General features: G+C 39.0%; 1 protein-coding gene across 2 annotated transcripts in view; it reads left to right on the top strand.

Moving 5' to 3' along the window:
• The first annotated feature begins 10466 nt into the window (after positions 1–10466).
• The window catches only part of LOC136863906 (adipocyte plasma membrane-associated protein Hemomucin), a 163299-nt gene continuing 156912 nt past the window's right edge, over positions 10467–16853 (top strand). The window contains exons 1-2 of one of the 2 annotated variants that reach the window (XM_067140319.2): positions 10467–10536; positions 10672–10783. In XM_067140319.2, coding sequence (XP_066996420.2) covers positions 10674–10783 — 110 coding nt within the window. In that variant the 5' untranslated portion in view covers positions 10467–10536; positions 10672–10673. Of the gene's footprint in view, positions 10577–10671; positions 10784–16853 lie in introns of both variants that reach the window. The other variant, XM_067140318.2, reaches the window with a different exon arrangement.

The raw sequence follows: 16853 nt of genomic DNA, 5'->3' as shown, positions 1-16853 counted from the left end.
GGGATTAGATACCGAGAACGAAGAATTTTCTACAATATGTATAATAATCAGTCTGCAGTCATAAGAATCGAAAGGTTTGAAAAAGAGGCAGCAATCCAGAAATGAGCGAGGCGAGGCTGCGGTTTGTTCCCCACCTTTTCAATGTTTACATAGAACAGGCAGTAAAGGAAATCAAAGAGGAATTTGGAAAGGGAATTCCAATCCAAGGAGAGGAAATCAAGACCTTGAGATTTTGCCGATGATATTGTTATTTTATCTGAGACTGCAGAAGATCTCGAGAAGATGCTGAATGATATGGGCGAAATCTTGGGTAAGGAGTACAAGATGAAAATAAATAAGTCCAAACAAAAGTAAAGGAGTGCAGTCGAACGAAGGCAGGTGATGCAGGAAATATTAGATTAGGAGATGAAGTCTTAAAGCAAGTAGATGAATATTATTACTTGGGTAGTAAAATAACTAACGATGGCAGAAGTAAGGAGGATATAAAATGCAGACTAGCACAAGCAAGGAAGAGCTTTCTTAAGAAAAGAAATTTGCTCACTTCAAACATTGATATCGGAATTAGAAAGATGTTTTTGAAGACTTTCGTGTGGAGCGTGGCATTGTATGGAAGTGAAACATGGACGATAACTAGCTCAGAAAGAAATAGAATAGAAGCTTTTGAAATGTGGTGTTACAGAAGAATGCTGAAGGTGAGATGGATAGATCGAATCACGAATGAAGTGATACTGAATCGAATTGGTGAGAGGAGATCGATTTGGCTAAATTTGACGAAAAGAAGAGATATAATGATAGGACACATCTTAAGACACCCAGGACTTGTTCAGTTGGTTTTTGAAGGAAGTGTAGGGGGTAGGAACGGTAAGAAAGACCAAGGTATGAATATGACAAGTATATTAGAGCAGATGAAGGATGCAGTAGTTACGTAGAAATAAAAAGGTTAGCACAGGATAGGGTGTTATGGAATGCTGCATCAAAAGAGTCTATGGACTGATGACTCAAATAACAACACCAGGCCTACAATTCTGTAGGCATAATTTTATTGTGTATGGTATTGTGTGTGTATGTGTACTGTACATTTTATTTGTATAAATATTCATGCCCCGTTACTTTTCTTATTCTATCTTTAATATAGGGCGCCCTGGTGGGGGTGCTAGGGCCGTGATTCAATTGTAATTAATTATTGAGGAATATGTATTTCAATTTCAGAAGCAAGAATATCTTACTATATATATTGTAAGTATGGGCCAGATCGAATGATATTGTGAAACCTACCACAGACTGACGTCTCCTCTAAGATTAAGAAATTCAATGGCCAGCAGAATTAGTTTTCTCAGAAATTTTTCACGATGGGGGAAAGAGAAAGGCAGAGTTATTTCCGAGTCAGTGGAAAGTTCCACGGCCGCGGGCGACGTTATAGTTGGAACAACGTACGGGCCGAGACCAGAGTTCCTAGAAATGACGTCAGGGTTACTCCAGTGTACTAGCCGAGGGCTGGGCGCACGATTGGTACTTAAAGAAAAATATGAAACTTCTCAGTCCCGCGTAAGCTTGGACCAGTCGTAAAATTCGCAGGGCAGAACAGTCACGACAACTTCGTATTGTAAGGAGCACTATCAACGTTAAGTCCACGGATTAAATTTATAGAAGGAAATGGATTATAATTTCGAGATAAGATGAAATTTAAAAGCCTAACCATATAATAAAAATTATTAAAAGTTATTAATTGAAGGGGACTGACTGGCGTAATTCTGAGAATTCATGGACGCTATTAGCTGATTGGCTGTAGGCAAGAGATGCTACAAACGGCGCGAAATCCCCCGAACGTGAGATGGGAGCAAAGTTCACAATTATATTAATTACCAGCGAACGATATGATTTGAGAATTGGTATATAGGCTATAACAATATAATTACATCAGTGGAACCCAAGTTTAAGTGACTGGCAGGGCCGCAGATAGTCGTATGAGGATATTGGAACTGCGGGCCCTAAGATGACCCCTCGTGAACTTAGAGGAGGGGTGAGATGAATATAAGTGCATGGTAGTGGCGACGGAAATACTTACTTGTAAAGAATTGTTCGAGCCGTTACTACGCCACGGTGCGTACTTACTCGTGGAGAATTGTCGGGGCCGTTACTACGCAAGTACGTGTGTGTATTCACTCGTGGAGTATTGTTTGATTTGTTATTATGTTACGTTGCACAGTGGTCCAGGATGTGACTTAGATCGTATTACAGATTAGAACAGTCTACTAGCAGGAGTTCGAACATTTACCGAACTCATTAAATCAAAATCTACGGATAGGAGTGTGAGATTCTATATCAAAAATAAGATTTATGTCACGTGACAACGGTTGAGGGTGTTCAACGAATTTTTACCAAGTGAACAGTCAATTACTATCTGACACCTGTTCATCCACGCGAACGTGAGACGGGAGAAACGCGAACAAACACGGAAGTGCGTGGTTGGAACTTCGAGTGCGCATCGGGCCGTTGAAGGGGATACTGATGTTTCCCATGTTCCTTGTGTCCGGGGAAGGAATAAAAAATGTATATTTACATTAAGTGGGCTAGATAAAAAGCCAAGAGTGTAAAATTTCTGTGTTAAATTTAGTCTGGAAAATATTCCAGGTGTAAAAATTTATTTGTTTTCTGAGATTTAAATATGTATAATATTGAAAAGTGTCAAGGATTACCTCTTCAAACTGGCATGAATACCAGTAGGATGTAGTGCTAAAACCGGATGGGGGCGATGGTCATCGTCCGGTTTAGCAAACTACAATGCTGAGATGAGTACCCATTAATATTATTTTGTAGATTGCTAACGTTAGCGGGAGGAAATCATATTCTTTCAATATGGTAACTTGATTGTGAAACGAGCCGCTTCCCAGCTCGTTTAAATTCAGAGATAGACAGACAAATGGACAAATTAATATGTACGTAATTAGATCAAGCACTCATCATAATTTTGATTATTTAATAGAGTAAATCAGTGTTGATTTGTTTGCTCAAGTGCTTGAAATGTTTCTAATTATACAGGAGCACGTTTCACGTAAGGATAAGATTAAAATTCATTTTAGAAGTGCTCAAATGTGTTTTTCAGTTATCGGAAACTTTATAGCTATTAAGGTATGTTGTAGGATTATCCAGAGGTAGAGGTTTGCCAAGTGAATTTAATTGTTGTGGGACGGAATGAAGTCCATTGAGTTGTCTGTAACTATCAATGATTATTTGTGCCGCGAGGTTTGGCCAGTGGACAGAAAAATAATAATCAGTAGAAGTATCGGAGTGATAAATGAACATGGGTAATGCGTAAATGAGTGTATAATAATAATGCTTTGTGAATAATGGCACGGGCTTAATTTGTTAGAACGATTGCAATTTAAAGTAATTTAAATGTGGAGATAACATGTGGCGTGGAATACTTTAATGCGGGCAGTAAATTTGATTTTACATTAAGTGTTAATTTAACGTTTTCTGGACTCCATAATAATCATAGATATTTGTTTAGAAGCAATAGGGGAACTTGTATATCATGGTCACGCTATGTTGAAAGCCAAGAGTGGTTTGAGCCCATGTTTATGTTGGAATTCGTGCGAGACAAATAGCCGGCATGAGATGAAATTGAGTCGTACTGATGTTGATGAAGAAGTAGATGTATCCTGAGGCCTATGTCGAGATAATATGCCGATTCCGGTGTTATGAGTGGCAGAACCGATTCCACGCACCGAATATTAATTAGTGAATTAAATGTTTTGAAGTGTTCCAGTGGGATAAATGGACTTCAAATGAAAAGGAAGGAATAATTTAGCATTTGCCGGGATTGGATGTATGCCCTACTGCAAGATTCCATGGGATTTGAGAATTGTCTTGGGAAGACATGGTGTTCCATAAATTTACGGCAGTACTAAAATAAGGTTGCGGGATCGAATACCGTTATTTTGTCCCGGCCGAGGTAAACTCGGATCTTGGTGGTTCATATTGGGAGTTAATATATGTGACTAAATTCTAAAGATTGAAGATTAAAATATATTTTATAATAATAATAATTTTAATAATTGTTATGGGGATACCCGTGGAGCAGAAAGTGGTAAAAGATGGCGCCGGGGTTAGTGTGTTTATCTACAATATCAAAATTAATTTAAAACTTGGACTGAAGGTCATATTTCTTTTAGAACTTCAAACTAAACAATTTTTCATAACAATGAAACATCAGGCATAATGACAATTTCAGAAATTGGACAATTCAAGATTCAGACCTTGACAATTCTCGGCTACAAGCCCCTAGGTTACAATTCCAGAGATACTGGATCCAGTTTACAACTTTAATGCAAACAAGAAATCATTTACTCAAGGGCAGAAATTCCCTAATTGAAGACCACTTGCTCCCAAAATACAATATCTAGCCTTCCAGAGGCACTCGTTACTATTACATAAACTTGAAAATAGTTAACCGGCTCTCAATTTTTCATAGCCCGCTCAAGGCAATATTACATCAAACTATTACAATCTCTGGCCTCACAAGACACGAATTACAAATGGAAATTGCTTAATACGGGGTATCTAGTACCCAAGCTACAGGGCCTTTGCGAAAGAAGAATAGGTTAAATAGTGCGGCCCGAACACAAACTGAATTGAGGCGAACACTGCGCTCCAGATAATGAAATATTAAAACCTATAGGGCTCTCCGCCGATGAAACAGGGGCTATTCACAAACTACTGAGGTGGCTCGCATGGAAATTACTTTAACACATTACAGGAGAACACAGTTATAGAAACGTAGTCACCTTAAACCAAGATGAAAGGGAGCTCGAGAGAGTAACTCACTCTCTATCCCCGATTTACATTTAAAGACTTTATGAAATTTTACATTAGCCGAAAGAAAATTTACATTTTAGGAAAGTAGGTTACATAGTTAAAGACTCGGACCTTCCCCTCAGATAAAGTAGCGAAGACAGCAAGAAAGAAAGATTTTACGTGGCCATTTCCTTATGAATGTGCTGCTGACCGAGGAAAGAGACGGCCCCTCCTCCTGCCTTAACACACACACTTATGAGGACGGTGATCAATTGACAAGGAAACGTGAAAAGCCGCAGTTTATATACCCTCAGGGATGGTTCGAGAGCATGCAACACTATTCAGGACACACCCCCTTAATTTTTATTGGCAGATTCAAAGTGATCAAGAAATGAAGGATTGGTTGAAAATAATTACACAAATTCGTGAATTCAAAACTGGCAGAAAGAAAAGGAAGTATTGCCAACCCAAAAATAAATTACCATAGATCAATTATGGAAAACCTAGTAATATGGAACTTTTTAATTTATAAGTTCTTTCACCTTGCACCAGGGTGCATGATCATAGTTTTTTGGTAGAGTCATCTGTGCAAAAATGTCCAAACGTCTTGATGTATAGCCAAACAAAACAAGGAGAAATTCAGTCAGTTTAGGAAACTTCACAACAAAACAATTACTTAATATTTCAGTAGCGACACCTTCTGATATAAGTTCCAAGTTCGTGTAGTATCAGTTTCACCTTTTGATCGATAGAGGAGATTATAAAGGCGGTTATATTGAATGCGCGGCGTTGAGGTGTACCTCCCGGTATAATAATAATAATAATAATAATAATAATAATAATAATAATAATAATAATAATAATAATAATATTAATTGTACCGGGAGGTACACCTCTACGCCGCACATTTAAATCTTGCGCCCAAAAAGCTCTTCTACAGGAGAAACAATGAACTTGAAGCTAGATCTATTTAAACCTTTACTCAGAAGATGTCACTACTGTAACTTTGTTATTGTGAAGTTTCCAGTACTGTGTGAGTTTCAGCTTGTTTTGTTTCCGTTCATCAAGAAGTTTGGACATTCTCTCATAGATGTCACCGCTAAAAACTATGATCATGCACCCTGGTGCGAAGTGAAGGAACCATTTTGAAGAAATTTTTGTATTCATAAGTTTTCTTTACTAAATTTCGTTCATTCATTTTGGTTTGGCAATATATTGATCTTTTCTCTCCGCCAGTTTTGAATTCAGCCAATCCCTAATTTCTGTAATTAATTTTCCGCCTATCACAGGCTTCTTCTTCGATTTGGTGTGTAACTTTAAGTTAGTCAATAAAATTGAACGGGTGTGGCTAATTTATTCTTGAAAGGTCTAGAACCTTCCCCGAGGGTTTATAAACTGCAGATATTCTCCTCTCTTGGCCATTTGATCAACATCTAATTTAGTGTGTGTGTGTCAAGCAGGAGGCGGGAGGTGCCACTCCATTAGGCAGCAGTACTCCGACAAGGTATGGCCACATAACACCTTCACCATTTGCTAGCTCCGCAGTTTAACCCGAGGGATAGGTCCGAAACTTCAATATGTAACCAACTTTTCTAAAATATAAGTTCTGCCGGCTAATGTGAAAATTTCATAAAATCTGTAACTGTAATTCGGGGATAGAGAGTGATTTACCCTCTCGAGCTCCCCTTCATATTGGTTTGGGGTGACTACGTTTTGTGACTAGTTTTCTTCCTTTCCGTAATGTCTTAAATTATTCTTATACGATTCACCTCCATAGTTTGGGAATAGCCCCTGTTTCATCAGCCTGGTGCCCTTTGGGTTTTAAGAAGTCACATCGAGGAGTGAAATTATTCGCCTCCTTTCATTTTGTGTTCGGTCCATTTATTTAACTGTTATTTCTTTTTCACGGAGGCCCTATAGGTTGGGTACAAGATACCCCTGTTTCAGTTTTGTAAGCTGGGCCATGGAAGGCCAAAGATGTAAGAATTTTTTGGTGTTGCCTTGAATAGGCTTGAAAACTGAGAGCCTGTTAGCTCTTTTTCAAAGTAAGATTACTGAATGGCTTTTGAAGGCTTAATATTTTGAGTTGGGAGCCAGTGCTCCAGGCATTAGGGGATTTCTGCCCTTAAGTAAAGTTATGATCTTTGTAAAGTTAAGTGTGTAGCTCAGGAATTGTTAAGTGAGGGCTTGAAGCCCAAGTTATGATTATACCACCAATCTTGTCTTTCCTAGACTTGTTTATTGCTACTGGTACTTGTTACATTGTTATTTGTTGATTTTTTAAAAGAAAAAAGTAATATAACCTTTGTTAAAATTTTAAATCACTTCATGAATTTGTAGTTAGACCCATTCACCCCAGCACCTTCTTTCACCTCTGCTGGTCCACGGGTAACCCCGTAATAATAATAATAATAATAATAATAATAATAATAATAATAAAATCAAAATATTTTTATTATTATTTCGGATGATGATGTTGAATGATACTAGGGAAGTCAGCTGGCGAAATAACGTAATAATGTCAAGTTCTTGTAAATAAGAAAGTCAAGTTGATATTTGTAATGTGACGGCAAATCCCTACATCTGGACCATTAGGTTAGAGTCGCTTTGTCATTTCCTTCAGTTAACGATAGCATATCTTGGTTAGGAACCCGGGGAGAGTTTTGTATTATATCGGGTTGGTCTCATCTCAATAAATGTCGAGGCGATGACATGATTTATGTGATCGCGCCCACTTGGCCAACAGGTAATTGGTCCATGACCATCAATGGTCATGGGTTCACGAGGGTCGAACTGACACCCTCAGAAATCAACGGTTTCACCACCCAAGTGTAAAATATTATGTGAAAATTTCAGGAATGTTTTGGCAAATTACCGGCAAAATAAAGGTCAACGAATTTTGTTTTGTGTTAAAATTCTATCTTAAATAAAATGCTGCTTTAGCATTTGCAAGGAAACAGTTCCAGGTTCTTGTTCTTGTAGAATAGTAAACCCTTGGTGACCGTTTAAATATCCGTCGCCATTCCTAAGATGGAGCCTTCATATTTTTCCTTTGATCTGATTTAATACATTTTCATGTGTTTTTTTAATGATGAGCCTTAAAATTAACGATTAGAGTGTCCCGTTCAACCCTCTAATAATACTGATTAGATGGTGCCCACACATTTAATTGGAGATCTTATATCTTCATAATTTTTTAAAAATTGTTTATTTGTTGCGATAGATTCGGGCCCTATAAGGCCGGTCTCCTTTGATTAACATTTAGCAACAACATCTTAAATGTTAAAAGTGTTAAATGTTAACTGGTGACACCACAACATATTAAATGTTGAACACTGTTTCTCTCAACATGGTGTCCACGCTTAATAAACATGTTAAACTCGACTTTCTTTGTTTATATATAGGTAGTTCATCATATCAATTTGCGGTAATACATTTAGGTGGTGTCTATTATTTTCAAACAAGGATAATGGACTCAGATAATGAGGACTTGGCCTGTGTTATTCCCACTGTTGCTTCTTTTCATGATTTATGAATGCATTTTTATTAGACACATTTCCTCCCATCATCCTTCTCATTGCTTTAAAAGCAAACCTCTTTGAAGTATAAACTTCGTCCGCTCCCGCTCCCGCCCCCAACTTCCGACTTTTCTGATATTTTTTGCAATACTCGACTCTTCTGGGAGCGGAGGCACGCTAGATTTTTTTCGATGCACTCGCGGGAATAATTATAGATAATTTAGAGTTACTGGAAACTGTCGGCTTTTTTCGCTTTATCTCTTTCTACTCCTTTGATGAGACATCCCACAAACAAGGCCTTTCTATTATGTCATTAATTGAGTCCAAAGTAATCTTGTTCCACTCCATTTCTGACTATAAATTTTAGTTTAGTGCAGAGAGAACAACACGCGTGCACGTACCGGTTCCGGTACTGTATTTGTAGCTTACAACAAAGAGAATGAGTGTTGCGGATTGTTGTAACTATAATCCTACTTCACGAGAAGCACGTCGTTTGCGTCGTTTGGCTATCTGTTGACATGACTTGGAGCGGAAAACATGCCAACATGTTAAAAGTGTTAACCTCAACATTCTGAGTTAACATGCAAAGTCAATTGGAAGGCACTATCACAATATGCATGTTAATTGTAACATGTTGGTGTTATAAATGTTAATCAGTGGAGACCGGCCTTAACACCCCTGAGATATATGCTGGTTGGGACTCAGGCTTTGAGCGGGTACAATAGGTATTTCCGTGAATGTTCCGTTATATTCTGCTGTACCTTGCAGATCATTTGAGCTAATTATAATCGGGTTACGTGACAGGCTATTTGAGCTCGTATTTCCGAATTTTTAAATTACCGGTACTGGATTGATAAGGCCGGTTAAATTTAACATGTTACAGTTGACATGTATATTGTGATTGTTTTTTCCAATTGACTTTGCATGTTAACTCAGAATGTTGAGTTAACACTTTTAGCATGTTGGCGTGTTTTCCGCTCCAAGTGGAAAACATGTCAAGTCAATTCGTTGTTCGTGCGTTGTCGGCACAGCTTCGGCAACTTCCATGATGTTTCCATGCCAACACATAACCTAAACGACGCAAACGACGTGCTCCTCATGAAGTAGGATTTTAATTACAACACTCCGCAACACTCCTTCTCTTTGTTATAAGCTACAAATACAGTACACGCACGTGTGTCGTTCTCTCTGCACTATACTAAAATGTACAGTCAGAAATGGAGTAGAGCAAGGAGATTACTCTGGACTTAATTAATGATATAATAGAAAGGCCTTATTTGTGGGATGTCTCATCAGAGGAATACAGATATAAAGCGAAGAAAGCTGACAGTTTCCAGGAACTCGAAATATCTATAATTGTTCCCGCGAGTAAATCGAAAAAAAACTTGCGTCCCTCCGCTCCCAGTACAGTCGAGAATTGCAGAAAGTTCAGAAAATTCGGTAGTCGGGAGCGGACGAAATTTATACCCTGTACTTCAAAGTGGTTTGCTTTTGAAGCAATGAGCAGAGTGAGGGGAGAAAATGTGCCTAATAAAACTGCATTTCTAAATCATAACAAGAAGCAACAGTGACAATAACAAAGGCCAATTCCTCTTCATCTGAGTCCATTGTCCTTATTTAAAAATACTAGTCACCATCTAAATGTATTACCATAAATTGATATGATGAACTACCTGTATATAAACAAAGGATGTCAAGTTTAACATGTTTATTAAGTGTGAACACAATGTTAAATGAAATAGCTTTTGACATTTAATATTTAACATGCTGATGGTGTCACCAATTAACATTTAACACTTTTAACATTTAACATGTTGTTGTTAAATGTTAATCAGTGGAGACCGGCCTATAGTGTTCTGGAGTGTCGCGTTATTATAATCGTAACTGAGGCACTTGTCTGTTACGTTAGATACATTAATAAACGAATTGATAATGAAGAAATGCCTTTAAAATGTCTAATTGTTATAGGAATTAACGTGATTTTGATATGAATTATCTAGCACCAATGAACATGGCAGTCTGGCGATGCGCGCAATATTCGGCTTCGTCGTCTATATGTTATTATTTGTTCGTTCCTGAAAACTGTACTGTCACTGTATACACTAGACCTAGACTCATTCTCTTTGCTGTGTAGTATTCTTAGAAGAGTAAGGCTGATGTTGCATTTTATAGCTGTGATTCGAGCGAATACATTACCGGGAGCTACGATTTAATTGGATAGGTGCTGGAGCATTATTTTCTTGTAATTTATTTAACGTGGGGTAATTGATGCTAGAATATGTTATAATTATGGAGGGGAAGATACGTTGTTTGATTTGCTGTTGCTAATGGAGTCAATATTCTTATATGTTTCCAGAAATGGGTTTCTTACGGTCGGTGTCCCTCCGAGTGCTGGAAGCTGCAGTTGCATTTTTGGTTATAGTTTCTATACCTCACCTGCCACCACCAATGTCTTTCACTGCTTTTAGGTATATTATTTTTCAACTACCCGTCTTTTAATCTATTCCTAGTTCAGTACGATTTTCGACAAGGTAGTAGGGATTTGTTGTATGGTTGTCGAGTTTCAGCAGACTTACGCGATACAATATCAGTGAGCAGTAGTACTAAAAATTTAATATAGCCTATTGTCATTCGTGTGTGTGCGATGTATATATATAAAAAAAAGGACTCTGGGGGAATGCCGTCGCCTGAGCTCAAAGGAAGACCTGTAGACAACGGTTCTCAGCCTTCAGGAAGAACGGATCCTTAATGAGGAGTTCGTAAGACCTTTCCTGCATCTGTGCCTGATCGACTTCGAGCGGTCATACAGAAGGAGCGATGGCAGGCCCGATATTGACAGTGTTTGTTTCTGGTTTGTTTTGTCTGTAGAGACTTGCAGCAAGTCTCAAGGCAGGACAAAACTCCACGGAATGAGTAATACATACTCATCAAATTTGATGCTATTCGTTTACGATAACACCCACCTCTTTCTTAGCAATGAGGAATCAGTATAATGCAATTGTAAAACAGCTAACACGTGGCTCTTACTCCGTTTCTTTTAGACATATTTCTGTTTATTTTAATTTGTAGAGACAAGTTAATTCTCAAGGTACATTTTTACTTCCTTGTTTACTTCTTGAGCCCAGGGTCAAAACTCGAAAGAATGAATAGAGTAACCTTGTAATATATACTTATAATCCTTAACACGTTCGTTAAGGTTCTTGTGACCGGGCGAGTTGGCCGTGCGGTTAGGAGCGCGCAGCTGTGAGCTTGCATTTGGGAGATGGTGGGCTCGAGCCCCACTGTTGCCAGCCCTGAAGATGGTTTTCCGTGGTTTCCCATTTTCACACCAGGCAGATGCTGGGGATGTAGCTTAATTAAATCCATGGCCGATTCCTCCGCATTCCTAGGCCTTCCCCATCCCATCGTCGCTGTAAGACCTATCTGTCTGTGCGACGTAAAGGAAGTCGTAAAAATAAAGTTCTTGTGTAAATGCTCCGTTGGGACTTGGTCAGAACGGTTATAAAGATTGTGCTAATTGTTATTTTTTTTTTAGCAACTGTACGTGTACTCCTGGACTTCATCTTCTTTTATCCTAGGCTAGAGTTAAGTTTTTCTTTCAGGGAATACCACATTTTACTTCATTATATCGCATCCATCATTGCACAGAGTCTGCATCTGTCATTGTTCAAATACTTTTTATCTTCCTTGTCTCCATCATTGGATGTCTTCGATGTGATTTTTGGGATTTTTAGCTTACTCAACATAGAATTTGGTAAACATAGCCTTGTTTTTATTAACCCATGCAAATTTCATTTCACGAAGTATGAAAGCCTTGATAATGGTAAGTAGGATAGGAATGTAGATTGTATTAGAATATTGATACTTTGTGAATACCATGTTCCTTACTTATGACTGAGGAAACAGTGGTTATTTTACTTAAGAATTCAAATAAGATCTCTTGCTACCGAACAAGTTGGCCATGTGATTAGGGCAACGTATATGTGAGCTTGCATTTAGGTGATGATGTGTGTGAACCCCACTGTACCAGGCGAGTTGGCCGTGCAGTTACGGGTGTACAGCTGTGAGCTTGCATCCTGGGGATAGTGGGTTCAAACCCCACTGTCGGCAGCCCTGAAGATGGTTTTCTGTGGTTTCCCATTTTCACATCAGGCAAATGCTGGGGCTGTACCCTAATTAAGGCCACGGCCGCTTCCCATTCCTAGGCCTTTCCTATCCCATCGTCGCCATAAGATCTATCTGTGTCGGTGCGACATACAAAAAAAACCCCGACTCGCCAGCCCTGAACATGGTTTCCCATGGTTCCCCATCTTCTCACCAGGCAAATGCTGAGGCCGTACCTTCATTAAGGGCATGGTTGCTTCCTCCCAAATCCTAGCCCTTTCCTGTCCAATCATTGCCTGCTTGAGTCGGTGCAACATAAAATGAATAATAGTTACAATTCTCGTTTTATTTTCCACCTAATTCAATACATAAAAATGTTTCTCTAGAAGGACGTTTTACTACAATACAGACATTAACAGAGACATGTTTCGCTCGTTATGTCGAGCATCTTCAGCCTTTTTAAACGATTATCTCAAGGTTGAGTCTTTACATTGAACATAGTTACAAAACATTGAACTTTCTTATAATTAATTTGTTCGTTAAAATTGTAATGCGTCCGTAATATGTTGTTATTTCAGTCATCAGTCCATAGACAGGTTTGGTACAGCCCTCCATGCCACCCTATCCTGTGCTTACCTTTGAATTTCTACGAATTTCCTTCAAAAAACAACTGAACAAGTCCTGGGTGTCTTAAGATGTGTCCTATCATTCTATCTCTTCTTCTCGTCAAATTTAGCCAAATCTATCTCCTCTCACCAATTCGATTCAGTATCTCTTCATTTGTGATTCGATCTATCCATCTCACCTTCAGCATCCTTCTGCAACACCACATTTTAAAAGCTTCTATTCTCCTTTCTGAGCTAGTTATCGTCCATGTTTCACTTCCATACAATGCCACGCTCCAGATGAAAGTCTGCAGAAACATCTTCCAAATTCCTATATCAATGTTTGAAGTGAGCAAATTTCTTTTCTTAAGAAAGCTCTTCCTTGCTTGTACTAGTCTGCATTTTATGTCCTCCTTACTTCTGCCATCGTTTGTTATTTTACTACCCAAGTAACAATATTCATCTACTTGCTTTATGACTTCATTTCCTAATTAATATTTCCTGCATCACCTGCCTTTATTTGACTACATTCCATCACTTTTGTTTTGGACTTATTTATATTCATCTTGTACTCCTTACCCAAGGCTTCGCCCATACCATTCACCAGCTTCTCGAGATCTTCTGCAGTCTTAGACAAAATAACAATATCATCGGCAAATCTGAAGGTTTTGATTTCCTTTCCTTGGATTGTGATTCCCTTTCCAAATTCCTCTTTGATTTCCTTTACTGCCTGTTCTATGTAAACATTGAAAAGGAGAGGGGGGGACGACGCAAACTGCAGCCTTGCCTCACTCCTTTCTGGATTACTGCTGCTTTTTTTTTTTTTTTTTTCCAAAGCCCTCGATTCTTATCACTGCAGGCTGATTTTTATACTGTAGATAATTCTTCGTTCTCGGTATCTGATCCCAATCACCTTCAGAATCGTAAGTAGCTTGGCCAGATCAACATTATCGAATGCCTTTTCTAGAACTACGAATGCCATGTATGTGGGCTTGTCCTTCTTGATTCGATCCTCTAAGATCAGACATAAAGTCAGGATTGCTTCACATGTTCCTACATTTCTTCTGAAGCCAAATTGATCTTCTCCCAACTCAGCTTCAACTTGTTTTTCCATTCTTCTGTAAATAATACGTGTTTAAATTTTGCAGGCATGAGGTACTAAACTAATGGTGCGGTCGTTTTCACACCTGTCAGCACCGCCTTTCTTGGGAATAGGTATAACAACATTCTGCTGAAAATCGGATGGGACTTCTTCTGACTCGTACATCTTACACACTAAATGGAATAACCTTGCCATGCTGGTTTCTACTAAGGTAGTCTGTAATTCAGAGGGAATGTTATCAATTCCAGGTGCCTTGTTTCTATTTAGGTCTCTCACAGCTCTGTCAAACTTTGACATCAAAATTGGCTCTCCCATTTCATCAGCATGAACAGCCTCTTCTTGTTCCAGAACCAAATTATCTACATCTTTACCTTGATACAACTGTTGGATATGTTCTTGCCATCTTTCTGCTTTGTCTTTCCTTAGAAGTGGCTTTCCATCAGGGCTCTTAATATTCATTCACCTAGATTTCCTTTCTCCAAAGGTTTCCTTGATTTTCCTGTATGCGGCATCTACCTTTCCCAGAACCATACAACCTTCGACATCCTTGCACTTCTCCTTCAGCCATTCTTCCTTAGCCACCTTGCACTTTCTATCCACTTGATTCTTTAAACGCCTGTATTCTTTTCTGCCCTCTTCATTTCTAGCATTCTTGTATTTTCGTCATTCATCAATCAGATCTAGTATCTCCTGAGTTACCCACTGATTCTTAGTTGATATTTTCTTCCTTCCTAACGTTTCTTCAGCAGCCCTCTTGACTTAATTTTTCATGACTATCCACTCTTCCTCTATTGTGTTTCCTTTAGCCTTTTCATTTAGCCCTTGTGCAAGATGTTCCTTGAAACAATCCCTCACACTCTTTTCTTTCAACTTGTCTAGATCCCATCTTTTTGCATTCTTTCCTTTCTTCAATTTCTTCAGCTTCAGATGGCATTTCATGACCAACAAGTTGTGGTCAGAGTCCACGTCTGCTCATGGGGAAGTGTTGCAATCCAACACCTGGTTTCTGAATCTCTGTCTAATCATAATGAAGTCTATTTGATACCTTCCAGTGTCTCCAGGTCTTGTCCACGTATACAGCCGTCGTTTGTGGTGTTTGAACCAAGTATTGATAAGGACTAAATTATGATCAGTGCAGAATTCAACCAGCCGAGTTCATCTTTTGTTCCTTTGTCCCAGTCCGAATTCTCCTACTGTATTACCTTCTTTTCCTTGGCCTACCACTGCATTCCAGCCTCCCATCACAATTAGATTCTCGTTACCTTTTACATATTGTATTAAATCTTCTATCTCTTCATATATTCTTTCAATTTCCTCATCTGCTGAACTAGTACGCATATAGACCTGCACTATTGTGGTGGGCATTGGTTTGGTGTCTATCTTGATGACAATAATTCTTTCACTATGCTGGTCGTAGTAGCTTACCTGTTGCCCTATTTTCTTCTTATTAAACCAACTCCTGCATTTCCCCTGTTTTATTTCGTGTTGATAATTCGGTAGTCGCCTGACCAAAAATCCTGTTCTTCCTGCCAACGTACTTCACTTATACCAACTACATCTAGCTTTAGTCTGTCCATCTCCCTTTTCAGATTCTCTAACCTACCACAATGATTCAAACTTCTAACATTCCACGCTCCGACTCGTAGAATGTCAGTATCCATCTTCTCGTGTAGTCCCCACCCGGAGATCTGAACGGGGGACTAGTTTATTTCGGGAATATTTTACCTGGGGGAAGACATCATCAGTACATCATTCATACAGAGAGAGCTGCATGTCCTCGGGAGTTAGTTACGGCTGTAGTTTCCCGTTGCTTTCAGCCGTGTAGCAGTATCAACACAGCTAAGCCATGTTGAGTATTATTACAGCTGGGCTGAGTGGCTCAGACGGTTGAGGCGCTGGCCTTCTGACCCCAACTTGGCAGGTTCGATCCTGGCTCAGTCCGGTGGTATTTGAAGGTGCTCAAATACGACAGCCTTATGTCGGTAGATTTTTCTGGCACGTAAACGAACTCCTGCGGGACTAAATTCTGGCACCTCGGCGTCTCTGAAAACCGTAAAAGAGTAGTTAGTGGGACGTAAAACAAATAACATTATTGAGTATTATTACAAGGCCAAAAGTCAATCATCTAGACTGCCACCCTTGTAACTTCCAAAAGGCTGCTACCCCCTTTCGATGAACCATTCCTTAGACTGGTCTCTCAACAGATACCCATCTGATATGGTTCCACCTGCGGCTCGGCTATCTGCTTCGTTGGGATACGCAAGCCTCCCCACCGCGGCAAGGTCACATGGTTCGCAGGGGAGGATAATCATTTAAAAAGGCTGAAGTTGCTCGATATAACGAGTGAAACATGTCCCTGTTAATGTTTGTATTGTAATAAAATGTCCTCCTAGAGAAAATAAACGTTTATATTATTGAATTAGGTGGAAAATAAAACAAGAATTGTAACTATTAGTGGTAAGTTCAATATGGGTAAACAACATGAAAATAGTTTTATGCAATAAAATGAGTGGTCAAAAAAGAAAAAAATCTGCTAACTTGTCATTGTGTCTGAAACCATGAATTGGATTTGGATGGGTAGTGGCCATGACTTCCTGAATAGTATAGTCATGTGATTTTGATGATCAGCCCCTCTGCATTAACAGAAGTCTGAAAGTTATGAGAACTCGGTTAGCAGTTTAATCATTGATACTTTTGCAGATAGCGGGTGTGATTGTAGCAGGCATC

The sequence above is a fragment of the Anabrus simplex genome, chromosome 2, assembly GCF_040414725.1.
Source record: "Anabrus simplex isolate iqAnaSimp1 chromosome 2, ASM4041472v1, whole genome shotgun sequence".
Taxonomy (NCBI): Eukaryota; Metazoa; Arthropoda; class Insecta; order Orthoptera; family Tettigoniidae; genus Anabrus; species Anabrus simplex.
This window is presented reverse-complemented; position numbering and strand designations above follow the sequence as displayed.